Genomic DNA, 20405 nt, shown 5'->3' on the forward strand with positions numbered 1-20405 from the left:
ATTGCCCTTTGATTTCACTTGTCGTAGAAGTCTAGGTAAATGGTAAGGATTAACCATAATTTGTATTTTCCATCCTCATAGCAAATATAACAACAAAATGGTCGAACAAGCTGAAGGACACAACGTAACGATTTTGAGAGATAAAGTCGCATTTAACCCTTTTGAGACTTGCACTTTTTTAACGTAAATTTTAGACTTTGTCAAGCAGCTATTGCGTCGAGAGTACTTATCGTAGGATCATGGTTCATACCTCGTTTTGTTCGGAATGAAGCAGTGTTTCCAATTGTATCAGTCAACGAGAAATACTTGAGCATAAGAAATCTTTGGCAATTTGGTGTGTGCGGAGTTACGAGTTGTATCATCTTAACTTTGGAAGTGGCTCTTCAGAATATCTAATTTAACAAGAATTTATTTCCCTTGTGTGAATTTCTTTTCCACCTCTCAAGTTTCTTTTCCCCTACATTTTCCTTTCTGGAATTGTTTTAAATATATATTTTTTTCGTCCTTCTTTAGGCTTACCTTACATATTAATAATAAGAATAATAATAATTAATAATATTGTGCACGATTGATTACTCATACGATATTGAACCAAACTTGGCATGGTGGTAGACTTCAGCGAACTTATGTGCATATGCAACAATATGGTGTGTATATCTTTAATTCCCGAGTTATTTGCCATGAAACTTGGGATTTGGACTTCGTGAAACCAATAAATTTCACCGAGATCTTCATCAAATTTAGCATAGTAATAGACTTTGACCTACTTAATACGCATGGGACAACCATTCAATGAATCTGTTAGGATATAGAAGATCTGTAATGTGCAGAGACTATCCAAACCATGAGAAGGTATTTTGATATTGTATCCAAGTCAACGTGCTGAATAGCCTTTGTGAAGACTGTTCAGCAAAATGTACCTCATGGTGGACAATAGTAGACTCTTACATGTATGAAAGTTGCCTATCTTGATTAGTCTTTCGTTGTCTATATACTCAAAATAAAGTTTTGCTAAAATTAAGGAATAACACATTTTTCTTGCTTGCTTATTTTTATGTTGTAAAATTCTTATGTATTTTGTACTAGTCTTTAGTCATTAATGTCCAACCCTGCACTATTTGCCTGTTTATTTCCTTAAAAGTTATTTTATAGTAGTAGCGGTTGAATTAACGTTAAGTTGCTTTTATAGTTTAAAGTAATTTGTTCGTATATGTCGATGTGCTACGTAATAATCTAATTCTTTTCTAGGTGAAATCGACTACTACTACGAAAAGGACAAGCTGAACGAGTTGGTTTCATTGGTAGAGAAGAATCCTTATATTAATAAGGAGACTGTAGATTTCTGGTATAAGTCGTTTCAGAAGTGGCTCAACTCAACTGACTATTCAGGTAAATTTTGGATTTCTATTTCAATCCATTTGTATTTATAGATGTAGGTCTAGAAATGCTTTGCATATTTCTCTCTCTTTTTTTTTCTCCAGCCTCTTCTTTGTTCTATCCTTTCAGAAACTGATCCACATATAACAAATAATATCAAATTACGCCTTTCATTAGCTTTATTATATACTTGAAGTTCCAGTAGTTTTAGTGGAGTTCATTTTTAACCTTAAGTTTACAGCACGTATTACCTCAACTGCATGAAAAACACGAAAACTATTGGAAGTTACACTTTAAAAGTTCACAGCATCCTTGTTTCAACTTATATTTTGTTATTAGGAGCTACAAGGGCGGGTGGAAAAGTTCTCGGCCTGACCCAGAGATGGCACTCTAATTAGCAAAATTTTATAATTCTCGCCTGGGGGCGCTTTTCAGTTGTTCGTATAACAAGTGTCAACTTGTTCTCTCAAGTAGTTTGTGTGCAGGCATCGTTGCAGTTAGACGTCTTGCGTCTTAGTTGTGAAAATGGATAAACTTGAATATCGTGCGGTAATCAAATTTTTCGTTTTGGATGGATTAGCCCCTACGGAAATTCATCCGAAGTTGACAAAAGTTTACGGGGACTGCTCCTTCCATGTCAACCGTTAAAAAGTGGGCAGCTGAATTTAAACGTGGTCGCATATCCCTCGAAGATGATCCACGTGAAGGAAGGGCGAAAACCGCAACCACACCGGAAACAATCGAAAAAGTGCATGATATCGTGTTGGATGACAGGCGAGTGAAAGTGAGTGAGATCGCTGAGAGTGTGGGGATATCGGAGGAACGGAAACATCTTGTGCAAAGAACTAGGGATGCGAAAGCTCTGCGAAAGATGGGTGCCGCATTTGCTGACTGCCGACCAAAATAAAATGCGAAAACGATTTTTGCAGCAATCTTTGGACTTATTCAAAAAGGATCCGACCAATTTTGTGCGGCAATTTGTGACAATGGATGAGACATGGGTTCACCACTACACGTCAGAAATGAAGCAGCAGTCCAAGCAGTGGGTGGAAGCCGGTGGTGGAGCGCCAAAGAAAGCGAAGACGATCGTATCGGCCGGAAAGGTCATGGCCAGTGTGTTTTGGGGTGCGAAAGGGATCCTGTTAATTGATTACTTTGCAAAAAGGAGAACAATTAACAGGCGAATATTACTCCAACTTTCTTGATCAGCTGGATGCCAAAATTCGCGAGACTTGTGAGCTGAAATTCGCAGTCTTTCATTGTCAGGCAGAGAACTTTTCACCCCGCCCACGTGTAGTTATTTAATTTCTTGTGACAATCAGCGAGTACAGAAGGTTGCCCAGGATACAAATAGTCTGATTTGAACCAGTTCGCTGGCGTAAACCCCGGGTGGGATGAGGGGGACATGTCCCCCCAAGAGCTCCTCCGTGGCTAAGCGGTTTGCGTACGCGCCTTTGGCGTGGGAGACCCGGGTTCGATTCCCTGCGGGAGCTCATGTGGTTCGGATTCCACGTTAATCAGTAGGTCCACGTCTCATATAGCCTCGCTGCTGAACGACACGTTAAACCCAAATCAACTCAACTCACGTCCCCTCCAATCTTAGAACTGAGGGGGACTGTCACCCCCAATAATCCGATTTGAAATGTGTTTTGGGGGGAGAAATTTGATTACTTTTGTCCGATTGCCACAAAGGAACGTGAAACGAAATTGATGTCCCCCAGAATAAGCCTCAAATCTTCCTGCCTTCCAACGTTGAAGACAATTCTGCTTCTCTGATCCTCCACAAAATTGTTTTTCAACTTCATAAATATTTTGGACATTGCAAAAAAAAAAAAAAAAATGTCCTCCCCCCCCCCCCCCAATGTTGAAGACAGATTTGCGCTGCTGAACCAGTTAGCTGGCTAGTAAATTCCTGGAGTTTTAAGATTGAATCCGTGGAAATTGTAAGATTACAGATTTAATAGTATATGTTACACTTAATGTATTCTGTAGGACGTGTATCGACGTTGATAATAATTGCCGAATTATATGAAAGTGGTATTCGCGTATAATTAGTATTTAATTACAATCATTGTCGTCAGTGTGGACCCTAAATGCATGGCGTAGCAGAATAAAGATTTGGTCTGCGACTCAAGAGGTGTATCTTTCAGTTCCTAAGTTGTAGCATAGATGTCCATTTTGCACTGGGCTCGCGCTTACCCGGGCTCACACTCAATTCTCTCGAATGAGCTCGTGCTCACTAATCTCAAGTGAGCTCGTGATCATTCGGACTCATGCTCACTTCTCTTAACTGGCCTCGTGCTCATTCGGGCTCGCGATTACTTCTCACAACTGGGCTCGCACTCACGTCTCATGACTGGGCTCGCGGCTCACGTATTTCATTGAGGTTCGGGCTCACTTGGTCTACTATTCTCCATTTATAACAGCTTTGCCTATTATGTATTATCGGGTGTCCTACTTAAAACCGGTACGCCTTCCTACCAATCTGACATTCACGAATAAATATGTGTTGGCCTTATTGCTTATCAAGCGAATATAGTTGGCTACATTGAAATATCGCATTACTTCTAGGTAGTCGTAATTGTTTGGTTGAGTTTTATAGTTCAAAAGTAATAGCCATGGAGAAATAGTGCAATTAGCAATTGAACGCTGAACTGATATCATGGAATTTTACACAAAAACAATCTCCATTGAAGAGACTAAAGAAATCTTTGTGGCGAAATACTTTGGTGTCAAGCCTTCCATAACCACTAGAATTCAAGATCTGAACAAGAAATAGAGGACTACATGATCCGTTGGGAATGTAATGAAGAATTAATCGTCCGGAATAAACCGGACGCATTTGTTTATAAACCGAAAGTTCTAAAGAGGCAGTTTATATAAGATGTAATAATATGGTGACACATGCTTTGTAATCTGTAAGTTTGGGATATCCACATATGAAGTAATGCAAAATGGCTTTTGCGTGAAAGGTAGGTAGACAGTGAGTCGTACCGGTTTTATGTAGGACACCCTGTATAATTAAATAATAAACTAATCGCAGAGCAAAGCCAATCAATTTTATTATAAATCTGATATCTTATGACAGTTTCGCCAACTAAACACGTGTCTTCATCAGATAGTGTCTGATGAAACCACGTGTTTCATTGGCGAAACTGTCACAAGGTATTGGTTTTATAATAAAATTGATTGGCTTTGCTCTGCGATTAGTTTATTATCTAATAATATATCACAATTCTGCTTGATTGTTATTATTGTTTAGTTGACGATATAATTCTTTGTCTTTCAGAGCCAGAGGATTCCGACGAGTTCAAAGCTTATCTGACAGAATTTCTGTTCCTTACAAACGAAGGGAAGTCTTACATGAAGGATATCAAGTTCGATGCTGTTCCAATTGATGACTACAACATCACGGTAAGTTAAACTCTCACTTACGTTCTTTTCAGCTAAACCTACAAATCGCTTAATTGAATAATCCGGAAGTTAATGAGGGATCAATATAAGTGAAGTTTACTGCTGTCATGATGCAAGCCAATGGCCAGAACAACGATAGGTAAAAAGACTACCAAGTTCAAGCTTTTACTCGGGGGTGCCTGGTGGCCCAATGGTAGAGCCTTTACCTCTGGTGCGTGAGTTCTCTGGTTCGATCCCGGGCCACGTAAGTTTGTAGTGGACAACATCGTGTCTATGGGTTTTCTCGGGTATTCTCTTTTCTTCCACCTTCTCATTCTACCATTTCTTTCATCGTCATTCACATGCCTTAATCATCCGACTCCCTTAGTGTAAAGGGCATAATCGTTGGACGTGAAACTAAACCAAATTTGTACTTACTGTACAGAGTTGTCTGTATTGTAAAGATTCTATGTACTGTACCTCCATCCTTAATCCTGAGATATCAGACCATTTTGGACAATCGGTAATGTTCATTGTATTTTAGAAGACGACTGTCAGTTTGCTTTTAGTCTTGTAGTTGATTTTCAACTTTTCTAGTTTTTGTATCATTTTTTTCTTTTATTTTATTGTGCAACATTCTTTTATTATTATTATTATTATTATTATTATTATTATTATTATTATTATTATTATTATTATTATTATTATTATTATTATTATTATTATTATTATTATTCACAGAAAGTTTCAGTACAAGGACACGAAATGACAAAGCAAATTATGAAATAACAATTTAGAAGGAAAATTAAACATCATAACGTAACAAAGAACAATAAATGTAGAGCACAACACTGTATAACATATTTACAATATTTTGTTTAGTTGATTTCTGAGTATAGAATTAAAATTAAAATAGTCTAAAGTAAGGAACTTCTAGTAAGCGATAATCTTTGTTTTATAAAAGAGCAAATTCTGCAGACTTGGATGGTAGGTAGGGATGCTAATATTAAACTAAGATAGCAGGAATTTCGACATAATTTTACCACCACAATCTTGAATGAATAAATAAATTTAAATAAACAAATAAAGTAACCATGCAATATTGTTTTTCTAGAGCTTGAACATGCAGTTCAAATGAGTTCATGTGTTCACGTGAAACCTAACATAGGAGTTCTGAAACTGAGCTCATATTGGAAGAAATAAATTTAGGACTATATCGATTTGACAAGATTCTGTAGGCAACCTGATTCCAGATTTGTGAACAGTATTATGTAATTCTGGAGGTGAATATTTTATGACAGGAAAACTAAATTCTAGTAAACATAAAGTAATCAAAGTAGGTCGTAACCAGGGCTGTAGTCGAGGGTACACGGCGGTACACGCCGTATACCCTCTGCTTAATCTTAGCCATGAGAGTGTGCCTTCTGTTTCAATGTGTATAGTTTCGTTTATATTTATTTATTTATTTATTTAATCGGGCCATGACTCCAATGATAAAGTGACTGTATTACCTTTTTTCTCTTATATTCTTAGCAGGTGTTCAAATATATGAGTCATGAAAAAAATCCGACGAGATTTTTTTTTGTTTCTTCTCGGAGTGAGTTGGTTCCTTCTCCATACCTACACCCATTTATGTAATTAATACAGTGATTTATGTAAGGAGTGTCATCAAGAAAATAGCATGAAATGGTTTTAAACTATAAAACAATAATGTATTCTTCATATTGAATTAATTAATACATACGATTTACATTGTTCATTAAAAATACCTTCAGTGTGCCTTATGACAATGATAGATTATCACAAATCAGCATATACTCTCTGAAAATTTTAGGACTACAGCACTGGTCGTAAGTATTGAAGTACAGGATTTGATGTGCCCAATAAGAGTGAGCTTTTCCTTAAGTATAACACCTAAGTCTTGGTGTGAGGAGATATGTTTAGTGAGTTCACCGTGAGTGTAATAAGTGTAGTAGATTACATTTGTTTTCAATGAGACGGATGGAGAACAGCATTTGATTGGATTTAAGTGCAAGTCCCAAGTCAAACACCAATCACAGAGAGTGGAAGTTACGCTGGATAAGCAAGTCATCGTATAGAGAATTTATAATCCTGAATAACTTGCGATCAACGACAAAGTCCAGGATGTTAGTTACAGAGGAGGGAGAATAAGAACGAAGATGTCTATGTACAGAAGAAATAAAAGGGATGCAAAAGATTGCATTGAGAGACCCCCAGATAACAGAAGTATAAAAACACAAACGCAGGTAGAAAGAATTTATCCGTTATTCACTACCAGAGAGTTGGGCAATCAGGAGAAAACTTCTATAAATAGTGAAGCTGTTTTAAAGTTTAGGAAAAAGAAAATCAGTATTCATTGTGGCAGATGTTGATACATGTGAAGTAAATCATTGCGAAGTTGGGAATTATACAACATCGATTGTATTGCGTGAGTAATTCTAATAGGTTAGTAAGGAACATCCAGTTAAAAAGTCATGTTTAGCACACTTTACATGTTGTTTCATAAATCTGTTCGATCTATCTATCCTTCATTTTTTCTTGTAGACAATTGATAAGATAAGGGTAGAGATACAGGATTGTAAAACAAAACATAGGTTCTGTCCCCAGTCCAATAGATAGATATAATATTTGCTTGTTTTCACAAGTTAAGATAGATTCTGTCAAAAAAGTCCGGGTCGAGTAACACATATAGTAGGAGGGGTGCAAGTGAGTGCAGTGTTGCAAAGAGAAATGATACTAATTCTGTCAGGACAAGAAGTAGTGACTGAAAAGAGAAGAAAGAGGTTGTGACTTCAGCGAACGAAGAGATGATTGACCTTAATAAATGATTAGAAAGGTTGACGTTCAGGAGGAGACCACGAGATGGAAACATTGAAAAATTGTTGTACAAGTTTCATTAAAGGCATTGGACCTATGTTCTCGAGGGACAGTTTTAACCCTGGAAAAATTTACGCTGAAATTTGAGGTGTTACCTGCTTTTAATCCATTAGGAACTAGATGTTTTGTAGATTTGATATCAACTGATTTCATATGAGTCCATGCGCTCTTTATATCTTAATCAAATAAATATTTAGTATGGGGATGCGGTGGCATAGTCGATAAGGAGTCTACCCACCAAATTGGAGCCTGGATTTCATAGCTGGTGGAGATGAGAAATTTTTGTACCTCATTGCAGTGCAGCTCCGAGTTTTACCCAACCTCTGTAAAGTGGGCACCTGCGGAAACCTGGGGCTTAAGATGGGTGGGGTATGGTGCTGACTACACCATCTCTTGTATATGCCGTAGTCTACAAAGTGTGAAATCCTACCTCCACCCAACTTTGGGCCTCCTGTGGCCCTTCGCGAAGGTTGGGGAGGGGGCTTTTACCTTGAAGATATAGGATATGACGCCTGATTTTTTTTTTATTTTTTTTTTATTTTTATTTTTATTTTTATTTTTTTTTTTTTTTTTAACGAATTTTAAACCAATAAAATGGAATTAGCTGCCTAACTTGGACACTTTGGAGCATTAACACACTTTTCATCTGAAACCCATTGTATATCTGAGAAGTCATGTGTCTGGAATAGTACAATGTTGAGGTGCTTGTGGTATATACTTAAGCTCCATTACAGCTTTCACCTGGTAAATAATGGCAGTAACTATAGGCAGTGTATGCAAGAATTGAGCAATTTTCGATACTGAAATTGTAAAATGTCGCTTAAAGTTGAACTCTTGTCACACACGCTAACAGTAATTATGTTTATCCATTTGACCAATTTCTTTGCAGCGGATTTAGTAGGCAGCCGTACTTAATTTTCTATTAATTTGTCATTGGTCAAGTTTCTGTCTAGGGAAGGGTTGCCTCATGGTTAAACTTAGCTACACTTACTTTGGTTCAGTTTAGCTCACTATCAATTTGTCTGAATCATTCTTGGAGATAGAATATAAATATTATTTAATAAGCTGAAATTAAACCAATCTCAACTCATTGATACCTCAGCCAGTAGTGTAGCGTTAACTTTCGCAACGAGTAGACTGTGTAACCAAAACGTACAGGAAAACTGTGTAACCTATCTAGATTATATATAGTGCTCTGAAATAATCCAGAGAAAAAAAAGAGCTAATAGTTTGTATCTCCTTTAGGCTTCACAACTTACGATCCAGTACATCCTGATGAACACAACAGCAGAACAGGTGCATGCAATGCAGTCTATGAGGGAACTTGTTTCTTCAATCAACTTAACCACCGGAGATCATCGAATCGTGGCCTATTCATCGGAGTATGTTACATGGATTGCCAATCAGGTGTGTAATTTATTTATTTAATTTTCCAGTAATACCTTCTTTACTATAACTGATTTATATCCAGTAATAATAGCAGAATTTATTATGAGATTGAAATTTCAAAATTAAATGCTCAGTCCATTAGCGTGAGTTAGTGCTTGATGAAACACTATAATTCTGATTCTTAACCTTCATTACTCGTCTGAATCACTTATGGAAACTTAAACTGGACTCACTCACTTGTGGTAGGAATAACAAAGATAAATTGTGCAAGATCTGGATTGTTAATTTCCTGTGGGAATTTTCGCTTTCTTTTGTCTTATTTGCTTTCTTCTGTAACTTGCTTAATATTCTTAGCATCTGTGGATTAGTACTGAGTGTTGAAGTTTATTAATTTTATACAGTTTGAGATAATGTAGCTAATTATATTGTTCCTTTTCTGTAATAAAATTCATATAAAAACAAACAAGAGTTTTAAAAATGATTTTTAAAAGAAAGCATCAAAAGATTGCGATCTTGGCCAATAATTAGTTTTTGGATCAGGAGCCATAAAATTTTTGAATGGCCCCTAAATCGTGTTTTTGTAATTTTTACGGAATAAGCACATCATACTGAGTTAAGTAATAGTTTGAGTTTGGCTTCACTATATGTAGTTCTCCAGATATAAGGCCTACAAGAAAAATTTTGCCTGAAATATATTGGAACTTTTGATCCAATAAACATCCCTACTTAGGAAGCACAGTTTTTATTTTGACAGTGTTGTCTGCTCTGAAAATTTAGGTGAATCTACAATATAAGAAAATCGTCAAATTGTGAAAATAATAATGTATATACTATTAATTATCACATTATTTTTGTTGTTTCCATTGAGCTTATTTCTCTTCATCTACAAATTTCTGTTTTTAACAAATACTTGTTTATCCGTAAGCCATTCAAAGTAAAATGCACGCAATTTTTAACATTTTCTGAAAATAATAAACGAAAAACAGTATTAAAATGTTGAGAATGCACTAGCATAGAATACAGGAAAATCTTCAAAATAGAAAAACAAAAAGTTTTACGTATGTTTTCAGCTGACAAATGAGAGATAGTTTCATAACGTGGTCATAACATATTTCTCAGCTGAAATCATGTAATAAAGCTATGCTATTGTATTTCGTAATTCTTTCTACATTTATAGGTATTATATTCTTCAGATTTTAATATTGTCTTTTGCTTTAGTTATTTGGCTGTTAACATACAGTTCTAATTGCCTTGTCTTGTGTAGAACGGACTTTCTTCGTGATTCATGAGACAAAAAACAAATAAAAAAAAGAAACTTTCAGAATTGATATAAATATGAAATTGAGGTTGAGATATAAAGATATTTTAAGTAGAATAGTCCTTAAAGTTTTTTGTAGGTGTAGTTCTTAACTTCTTATGTATTTCAGGTGATCGGTGAAGAGTTACTTCGAAACCTAAGCCTAACAATAGCAGCAGTAGCAATGGTGACAATTATCCTAATCAACAATCTGCAGACTTCCATTTGGGTGATATGCTGTGTGGGATTCACGCTGATCGATCTAGTGGGTTCCATGTACTTATTCGGTCTAACAATTGAGATCTCTACATCGATTGTTATTCTACTGTGTGTGGGGTTGGCAGTTGACTACTCAGCCCATGTAGGACACAAGTTTACGTCTCTGCAGGGAAGCAAAGATGGTAAGTCATTCCTTGTGATTAGTTTCTGGTCATTCCAAATAAAAGGTTTTTTATTTAATCGCCAAATTTATTTAAAACAAATTTTACTTTATATACAGATCTTGATCAATTTAATGGAAATAGCTGAAAACCAGTTGAGAATGCTCCAAGAGCATTAATAGAAAGAACTTTAAAAAAGAATGGAGGGATGTAGCGGGAAGATAGCTGAGATTTTTTTCTACATGTAAAAGTAAATCGTTTTATCCGTACCACCTTCTTTCTCGTAAAATTTTCAAAATATCACCTTTCTATGATTACGGTTCACGAGATATGGCTCCCTAACTCTCCCGAAATTCGAACTTTTTCGGCCAGTATCTGAGGAACGGTGACCAGTTAGCCAGTGGCCACTGGTTATTATTTAGTATCAAAATGTTCACCATCCTCTTAGGTATTGATCAACACCAATATGATCTCTCTATGACTTACTGTTCCCGAGATATGGCTCCTTAAATCTCCGGAAATTGGCCATTTTTGGCCAATATCTCGGGAACGGTAAGAGTGGCGCGAAGAGTTCTATCACTTTCTCAGATAGTTTTTGATGCTCTATCGAATGGAGGGTTCAAATCCCTATGACTTACGGTTCCCGAGATATGGCTCCTTAAATCTCCCGAAATCGGAACTTTATTGGCCAATATCTCGGGAACGGTAAGAGTAACGCGAAAAATTCCATCACTTTCTCAGATAGTTTTTGATGCTCTATCGAATGGAGGGTTCAAATCCCTATGACTTACGGTTCCCGAGATATGGCTCCTTAAATCTCCCGAAATCGGAACTTTATTGGCCAATATCTCGGGAACGGTAAGAGTAACGCGAAAAATTCCATCACTTTCTCAGATAGTTTTTGATGCTCTATCGAATGGAGGGTTCAAATCCCTATGACTTACGGTTCCCGAGATATGGCTCCTTAAATCTCCCGAAATCGGAACTTTATTGGCCAATATCTCGGGAACGGTAAGAGTAACGCGAAAAATTCCATCACTTTCTCAGATAGTTTTTGATGCTCTATCGAATGGAGGGTTCAAATCCCTATGACTTACGGTTCCCGAGATATGGCTCCTTAAATCTCCCGAAATCGGAACTTTATTGGCCAATATCTCGGGAACGGTAAGAGTAACGCGAAAAATTCCATCACTTTCTCAGATAGTTTTTGATGCTCTATCGAATGGAGGGCTCGAAGTGGAAAAAATCGCAAATGACAGACAGACATAAAAATGCAGTAACGAACTTTTTAAGTTCGTTGAAAAGGGCAACGTACCAGATTAATATGTCGTTGGACTCCCTTTGTCCTCAGAACAGCTCCGATGCGATGTGGAATGTAGTTATAGAGGTCATGAATGATACCAAGTTTACATAATTCCACTCTCAGTACGTCACTTACCTCCGTGAGTGAGAATGGAGATGGAAATATGCATGGGTTTCGTGTCTCCAAACGGATTACAGATGTTCAATTATGTTCAAGTCCGGGAATTGGCTGCGCCACAAGAGGTATTTAACCCGGAGTTCCTCAAACTACACTGCAAGAGCTCTAGCTGTGTGAATGAGTCTATGATCATCCTGGAATATGGCGTCATTAACTGGAACTACTTACTTGGACTATACGATGCACGTGGTCTCCTAAAATGGCGAATAATCATGGTCAGTGACGCGACCGGTAAGCGTCCGTACAGGACATATTGAAAACCAGGAAATTGCGGCCCATAGCATCAGTCTTCGCCGTGTTTCATTATTTGGTGGCAGAGACACTGGGTATCATATTTCTGGGTGTCTGCCACACACAAACTGGTCCGTAGTTAGAAATAAGAGAAACGATGACTCATTCGACCATATCATACGTTTCCAGTCACCAGCGATCCATGTTGCATATTCGCTGCACATTGACATCATGCAAAAGCATACTGGTCCCTTAGCGCTTTCGCACATTCAATCCGACCCTCTATGTTCATATCATAGAGGTCGCGGCGGATTAACATTGTAAACACAGGCTGTGGGAGGTGCTGCTTGAGTTTTTCGTCCATTGCTCTGCAGTTGCACGATAGCTCTGAGTAACAATCCGCTTTAATGCTGGCGCGGCCTGCCACTGAGAGTTTTCTTTTGACCACTATTCCTCTTTCCCGATGTGGTTTTGCCGTAAGTTTTGTAGATCACACCGTAGGTCCGTCACACTACTCTCCCTCGCAACACACCTAACACACTTTCCACTTTCGTTACGCTTGCGACACATAACCGAGCATTAGTCCCGGGTTCGATCCCAGCCCCCGCCAAGTGAACTTTGTGGTGGACAAACACCGTGTGCGTGGGTTTTCTCGGGGGTTCTCCCGTTTCCTCCTACTTTCTTCATTCCACCATTTCATTCATTACTCATCATCACCGTCTCCTTTAGCCTAACCGGCATAACCGTGGGACGTAAAACTCAAAGATTTCATTTCATTTTACATAACCGAGCATTAAGATTTTGCCGTCTTTGGAAATCAGAGATGTCGCCCAGTTTACCCTCAGTTCACTGCACATTGCGTTCTTTTGCTTCTCAAGTAATATGGAGTTTGCTCTAACACACCACCGCCAGAAACAGCCTAGCGCTGCAATCAACACCTGACCGTTGTTAACCCAGACACCTGACGTGTTTCCAACTCCCAGATGTTCCCATTAAACTGATACATATCTGATACATGTGATCAGTATTTGATACATACTGATACATGTGTGTATATATAAAGAACAATTACAAATACCAGGGCTTCTCCTTGGAGTGTAACTTCTTACTAACTCCAAGAGAATACTGCTAAATATTAAACGAATTAGCTTTAAAGTTGGGTTAATTTTACCAATAATCATGAAGCAAAATTAACAACAAGGTCTTTGAAACAATGTAACTATTCTTTTTTGGCGGGAGGAAGGAAACAAATTCCCTCCTTTTTTCTTTTCATAATATCAGTTATGTTTTTCCTTTAACTTTGATGCTCACGTTCATTTTCTGGGAGTTGTCTTAGAATAAGTAAACTTCTGTATTACTAAGACCATATCTTATTCATAATTTTAAGCTTTTACTTTCTTTGATTAGTTGGAAGGTATGTATTTTTTTTTCTTTCTTCAGAGAGAGCACTGGAAACTCTAGTCTTGATCGGCCCAGCGGTTCTGAACGGAGGCCTAAGCACTTTCTTAGCATTTGTGATGCTTGGAAACAGTGACTCTTATATTTTCTCGACATTTTTTAAGGTAAGAATGTGGAACGATGTGTATATAGTTCGTTTATGATAGTAACTATATGTGTAACCCTCGTAACTGGATTGGAAGATAAATTAAATGTATTTAATTAGAACTTCAAAATATGTAGATTGTAGCATTTAAGTTTCCTCTAGTTCCAAACTATGCTTTGCATAAGGCTCGGAATTCTTATAGAACAGCAATATCCATCTGTCTGCCTTGGTATAGTGAGAGTTCAAGAAAACAGTCTTCTTATCTGGTAATGTTGCTTTTTCATTTAACACTGGGCGCCTTACCAGTGGAGAGCCCGTAGTACTGTGCAATTGGAAAAGGACCCCGTGACACAAGGAGCTCAAAATTGAAGTGTCTAATTTTTTGCAAAACTCTGGTGGTATCAGGAAGGTATAAGGCTGACACATCATGAAAAAATATAGTTTCGAAGTAAAGTAATTGACACGGCAAACAGGGGCAAAATATCAAAATATTTTATAATGGAGTATATGGGAGACTACATGTGACAAATGGATTTTTTTTTTTTTTAGGTATCTTAGGTTCAGGCTAGGGATCTGAAATTTGCACAGCGTGTAAAGCATAAACATCGGCAAATAATAGTTAAAAACCACGATGGAGACTTTTACAGTTTCCAACTACTGTGCCGGACAAAAAAGTATGCAATGGAGCATTGTTATCCATGGAGATGCGTAACGGAAAAATTAAAATCAATATTTTCTTCAGGTTCTGGTCGTACATATAAAATATGACTAATTGACAGCAAACCAAATGAAAAAAAGCGAGAACATTTCATAATCCATATGACACATGGATGAAACAAAATTACACTGACTCCAAAAAAAAGCATATAGTCTACACCAACTAAAATTAGTATTTTCTTTGAGGTCTTGTCATACACAACCGACTAATCGAACTCAAACCAAACGTAAAAAAAGGAAAACATTGTATAATCCTTATGACACATGAATAACAAATTGACACTAACTGCAAAGATGTGGAACACTTCATACCGACTCGGTGCTGTCAAACTCACAAGTCTTTGGTGCCAACGAAAAGATTATTTAAGTGGGCAGCAGGAAAAGTAAATGAGGTGTGCCTGCCTATTGCCAAGTACCATGAAACAGAGGCGATATGGGAAAACAACCAAGAACCCTTGCTCCACTTGGGCACTTACAATACCAAACAGTAATGGATTTTGACCCAGCCTGGGTGTCATCAGATTCTACAAAAAGAACGTAACGTAAGGATTGCACATGTCGGGATTGTATTTTAAACCTTAAAAATGTTGGGAGTAACTGCACCATAAAATAAGGCGAAGCTGCCATCACTTTTTATGTGTTCAGAGGCGTAGGCCTGAGCATTCTCGATTTGGTAGATACCTAATGTTATTTCGTATAAATCATTTGCAGTTAGACAAGGAAATTCAGTAAGTGAAGTAGCATCACATGGCGTCCAAACTTGCGATGTCCACCTAGTAATGTCTCCCAAATCAGTAAGCTTTTGTTGCAAATGATTTGGCAGATGATAGCACGTGATAGCATAATAACAACTTCTTGCATTTCATCGGAATCTTTAGTAAGAGGCGCTGATGGTGGCTGAGACACTGATGGTGGCAATTTATCGTTAAGATTTAGTTGCAACTTTAAAAAAAAATTAATTGTTTCAATTTCGTTACTTCAAAATAACTTATGACGTAGCCCATAACCATATTTAAATTTGATAATTAATGTGTGTGCATTTCTACAGTAACATATTATGACGAATTGCAATTTAAATTGTATTGTTTTAATTTATTTAATTCAAAATAGATAGTGATGACACTGAGCACAAACGTGTTTTGCTATCTTATTATCAAGTCAAGGGTCGTAACCATATTTAGATCTGGCCACTAATATTTGTGTAACCGTATGTTGATTGATAAACAAACTAAAAGAAAATGATAAATGTAAACAATTAGAGCTTCTAATTAAGCACAAATTTAACATGTAGCACACAGCAGGCTATAAGTTCGAGCGCAGCAACTAGTGAGAGATCATAGGAAAGTAATTCGAAATATATATATATATTATGTTGTACCTTTTATACTTTAGAGCAGTGATCGCCAAACCGTCGTACGGGGACATTTTCGGTGGATCGTGTTAACGCTCCCGTTGCCTAACCTTGATTCCTCCAATGAGCTGATGTTAACGACAGGAGGCGCTGAGAACAACAATTGATTGTTTCTCCCATTGTCAGCCTCATCTCACAGTTTATTGTATACGCGTGGGTTTGTGCACGTTATGTTTCTCGTGTGTATATTAGACATTTGCTAACTTGGATAGTTTGATTTCATATTTATGTTTCTCGTGTGTATATTAGACATTTGCTAACTTGGATAGTTTGATTTCATATTTACTAGAAATGTAAGTTTATAGGCAATAAACAAATTTAACATTTAAAAAAAAAAAGTTGGTAGTTCTTTGGTTGGTACCTCACAGTAGTATTTTAAAATGGTACGGTAGCTCAGAAGCTTCAGAAGTTTGGCGACCACTACTGTAAAATAGTACAGTACATGACGTTAGATTTAAGAAAATTTAAGTAAATCAAATTGTTGTGTGTTGCTATATCTTAGAATTCAACCAAATGTATACTTTCCTTAATGTTTTCTTTATCTTTTTTTATTCCTGTCGTCGTGCAGTTGTTTTTTTTTTTTTTTTTTTTTTTTTTTTTTTTTTTTTTTTTTTTTTTTTTTTTTTAAAGGATATGTTATTTGACATGTTCATACCCTGTATTATCATATAGACAATAAGATGAAAGGAACTCAACAAATAAATAAAGTGAAATGAAACTTCATAGATATTCCACCATTTTGAGTAATTAAATTGTAAATGTCAATTAATGTAGGTTACATTCACTTGGCTTCGTAGATAATAACATACTCATCCCCTTTGACTTAGCATACTTATATAAAAAAAAAAAAAAAACGTTGAATGAACAATCTGTAAAAAAGAAGAAAAAACTGTTAATATGAATTCCAAATAATCATAAAATTGCAAATCAATTTACATAGTTGTGTAGTAAATATTTAATATATGTGTAAAGATATTTTTATTATTATTATTATTTCGCGGATTGTGTACATGAAATTGAAATTATTTACATATATCGAAAAATATTTGAGTATAATGCAGGAATTATTAATCCAAGTATCATTTATTTGAAATTGTATTTTTACGGCAATTTGAGACCCAGAGTGGGTTAAAATAGTTTAGGAATGAAATTGGCTTATATTATTGTGCTTGAATGCCTGTCGTCTTAAAAAGACTCTGATCTTCATGTTCATTCCTGTGGATAAGCTGATCCATAATTTTAAAGCACCAAATTTTTACTATATCGAGATGCATTCCAGCCGTGGTTTTCTCCGTTCTCGTAGAGGTGATGTTGATTCACTCTGGTTCTCAATCCTTTCATATGCTCGAAACATTTAAGAGAATGATTAACATTTATTTTGAAAAATCTCAATTTAACATTTTTTTTCTTTCTTTTTTGTGCCAGTTGTTTTTCAGTGTGGTGGTTTATGGCCTATTCCACGGCCTTATCTTCTTACCTGTGATTTTGAGTTGGTTGGGCCCGCAGTCTTCAAACCATCCCGAGTCTTGGAATGATAAACTCTATACAGTTCCTATGACCAATTGTAATGGTTACTTTCAACCCTCAGTAGACATAAAAACTACTGGTAAGTAACAGTTAATGTATTACTTTTATTCAAATGGACGAAGAAATACAAAAATGCAACGAACTTCTTACATATAGTTCTTTTTTCTTTCTTTAAATTCATTGAGAGTCTTAGTAAGTCATTTCAATAATATTTGCACTCTGTTCTTCTTTTCTCAAAGTAACTGAAAAATGAAAATCAAAATTTGGAGAGCACTGCAGTCTAAAAGCTTAGTATGTATTAAGACTCAAAATGGTGAATAGTTGACACGTTTTGTGCATCCAAAAAATATATCATATTTCTCAGCTGTAATAAACATAATCATTGAATGTTCTGCAGATATTTGAAATAAAAGAAAGTAAGATGATGCACAGTTAAAGTCAAATGACGTAAAAAAACTCACTGTCTGAACACAATGTTATTTATGTTGTAACTAAGATTTTTTTGTTACCTTAAGACAATCGTAATTTGATTTAAATGTAAAACAAGAATTTTAGGAAAACCAAAAATGGATTTAAAGATTGCGATCTTGGCCAATAATTAGTTTTTGGATCAGGGGCACAAAATTTTGGACGGCCCTTAAATCGAGTTTTCGTATTTTCTTCGGAATAAGTACGTCTTACTGAGTTAAGTGATAGTTTGGGTTTAGCTATACTGTGTGTAGTTCTTCAGATATAAAGCCTACAAGAACTTTTTTGATTGAAATATATTGGATCTTTTGGTGCATTTTTGGATCAGGGGCCAAAAATTTTTGAACGGATCCTAAATCGAGTTTCGTATTTTTTATGGAATAAGCACATCCATCCTAATGGAGTGATACTTTGGGTTTGGCTACACTATAGTTAGTTCTCCATATATAAGGCCTACAAGAAAATTTTTTATTGAAATATATTGGATCTTTTGATCCAGATGATTAAAAAAATGTTAGTTTAGAAACTAAACGTGTAGTGCACCTGAAAATACCTACAACTCTTTTGAAAATACACACGACATCATTCTTAAAATAATTTCGTCGAAAACTTATCATTGGCAAATATTAGACAAATAATAATAATAATAATAATAATAATAATAATAATAATTCTTGGCTTGGTTAAAATATAAATTTAAATTATACGATATGACTAATAGGGAGATTGTTGCTAAACTGGATTTACTAGTTCTTGAAGTTCGGCGAAATTTAAGGCAAATCAAATTTATTCATGATATAATACATACTAGAGTGAAATGAATTTAATTGAATATTTATATATCAAAGTTCCCCTGTATAAGTCTAGGGTTTACCGTTCCATATTATGTAATAATCAATTGGTTGGTTCTCCACTATTTACTAGTGTTGACAATATAAATAAAAAATCTCTTAAAATTGATTTCTTTGATCCGAATTTTACAACACTCAAAAAACAATATTTGGAATGTTTTATTTAATAAATATACAAAATTCACCGTGGTTTGATATATTGTCTATTGAATTTTCATTGTTTTTCTTTTATCTACATTGTTTATATTTGTCCATGTGTATTATTATAAATCTTTTCTAATTTGTTTATTTTATTACGTTCAATATATTTAAGTCTGAATAATACATCCTGTTTAATTTAATAGTTATTGAATCAAGGTTTTGTTGTAATTTTATTTTATAATTTAGTTTGTATCAAACTTGTGTAAAATTTTTATTTACATTTCTTGTATTTGGTCCTGATAACTTGATGTATTTTTAATTTCTTTTGTTTTGTTTGTATTTTCTCGTAATATTGTATATTATTGTATATATGACCATTTTGGCCTTGGCTGTGCTCTTTATCATCTACAATAAATAAAATAAATAAATAAAATAAAATATTATTATTATTATTATTATTATTATTATTATTATTAATAATAATAATAATAATAATAATAATAATAATAATAATAATTAATAGATAGATAAATAGGAATACAAAGTAGAAACTGGATCGAATTGGCTAAGGATAGAAGTCAATGGAGAGTTTTGTGAACGCGGCATTGAACCTTTAGTTAGTTAATAATAATAATAAAAACACTAATCACTTTCGTTATTAGTAATTGTAAAATCTGGAAATCATGATATAGAAAGCGTTTAAATTTTAAGCATGTTGCAAATAAAAACAAACCATATTTATTTAATAATTTTATTCATGTATTTTTTTTTCTCACGTAACAGTTTGGTTGAAGGTCAACATGGTGACCTTAATCATCTTACTTTATTTGCGATGGATGCTTTTGTCCGTTGGTATACTTTCATTTTAACCTTAGTAATACTATGGTAGAGGCGCGGCGTCAATTTTGCCCCTGCGTTCAAATTTTTAATATTCTTGCAGAATAAAGGTTTGTCCGAGGGGGCAAGATCAAAATGTGAAAGGGCTGGACTGGATAGCAATTTAATTTTTCTTATCTCCAGGAGGGCGATTGTCCAACTCCGAAGGGAAAAGCCCCCTAAAATTATAACTGGAAGAAACACTACTACCACCAGACTCATATTTCTTTGCTAATTTTTGTTTTGTGAATCAGTCTTCTCTTCTTCCCGACTGCTGCGATTCACCCACTCTATCAATTGAGTCCCTTTTGTTATTGTAATGAGCTTGTTTCGCTTGTGCATGTCTGGCACATCTTCCGTCTGAAGTAATCCAGCTTCGCAAGTACGGAAAAGTTTTACATCTACTTGCAGTTGTCTTCTCTTTTA

At 35.5% G+C, this 20405-nt stretch overlaps 1 protein-coding gene across 1 annotated transcript in view; it reads left to right on the forward strand.

Moving 5' to 3' along the window:
* The window catches only part of LOC145687954 (patched domain-containing protein 3-like), a 317349-nt gene that overhangs the window by 285413 nt on the left and 11531 nt on the right, over positions 1-20405 (forward strand). The window contains exons 12-17 of the mRNA XM_081761553.1: positions 1249-1389; positions 4667-4791; positions 8914-9075; positions 10485-10755; positions 13886-14007; positions 17542-17722. Of these exons, the coding sequence (XP_081617679.1) occupies positions 1249-1389; positions 4667-4791; positions 8914-9075; positions 10485-10755; positions 13886-14007; positions 17542-17722 (1002 nt within the window). The remainder of the gene's footprint in view (positions 1-1248; positions 1390-4666; positions 4792-8913; positions 9076-10484; positions 10756-13885; positions 14008-17541; positions 17723-20405) is intronic.

Source organism: Thermobia domestica, chromosome 6 (genome assembly GCF_964235325.1).
Source record: "Thermobia domestica chromosome 6, izTheDome1.hap1.1, whole genome shotgun sequence".
NCBI classification, from domain to species: domain Eukaryota; kingdom Metazoa; phylum Arthropoda; class Insecta; order Zygentoma; family Lepismatidae; genus Thermobia; species Thermobia domestica.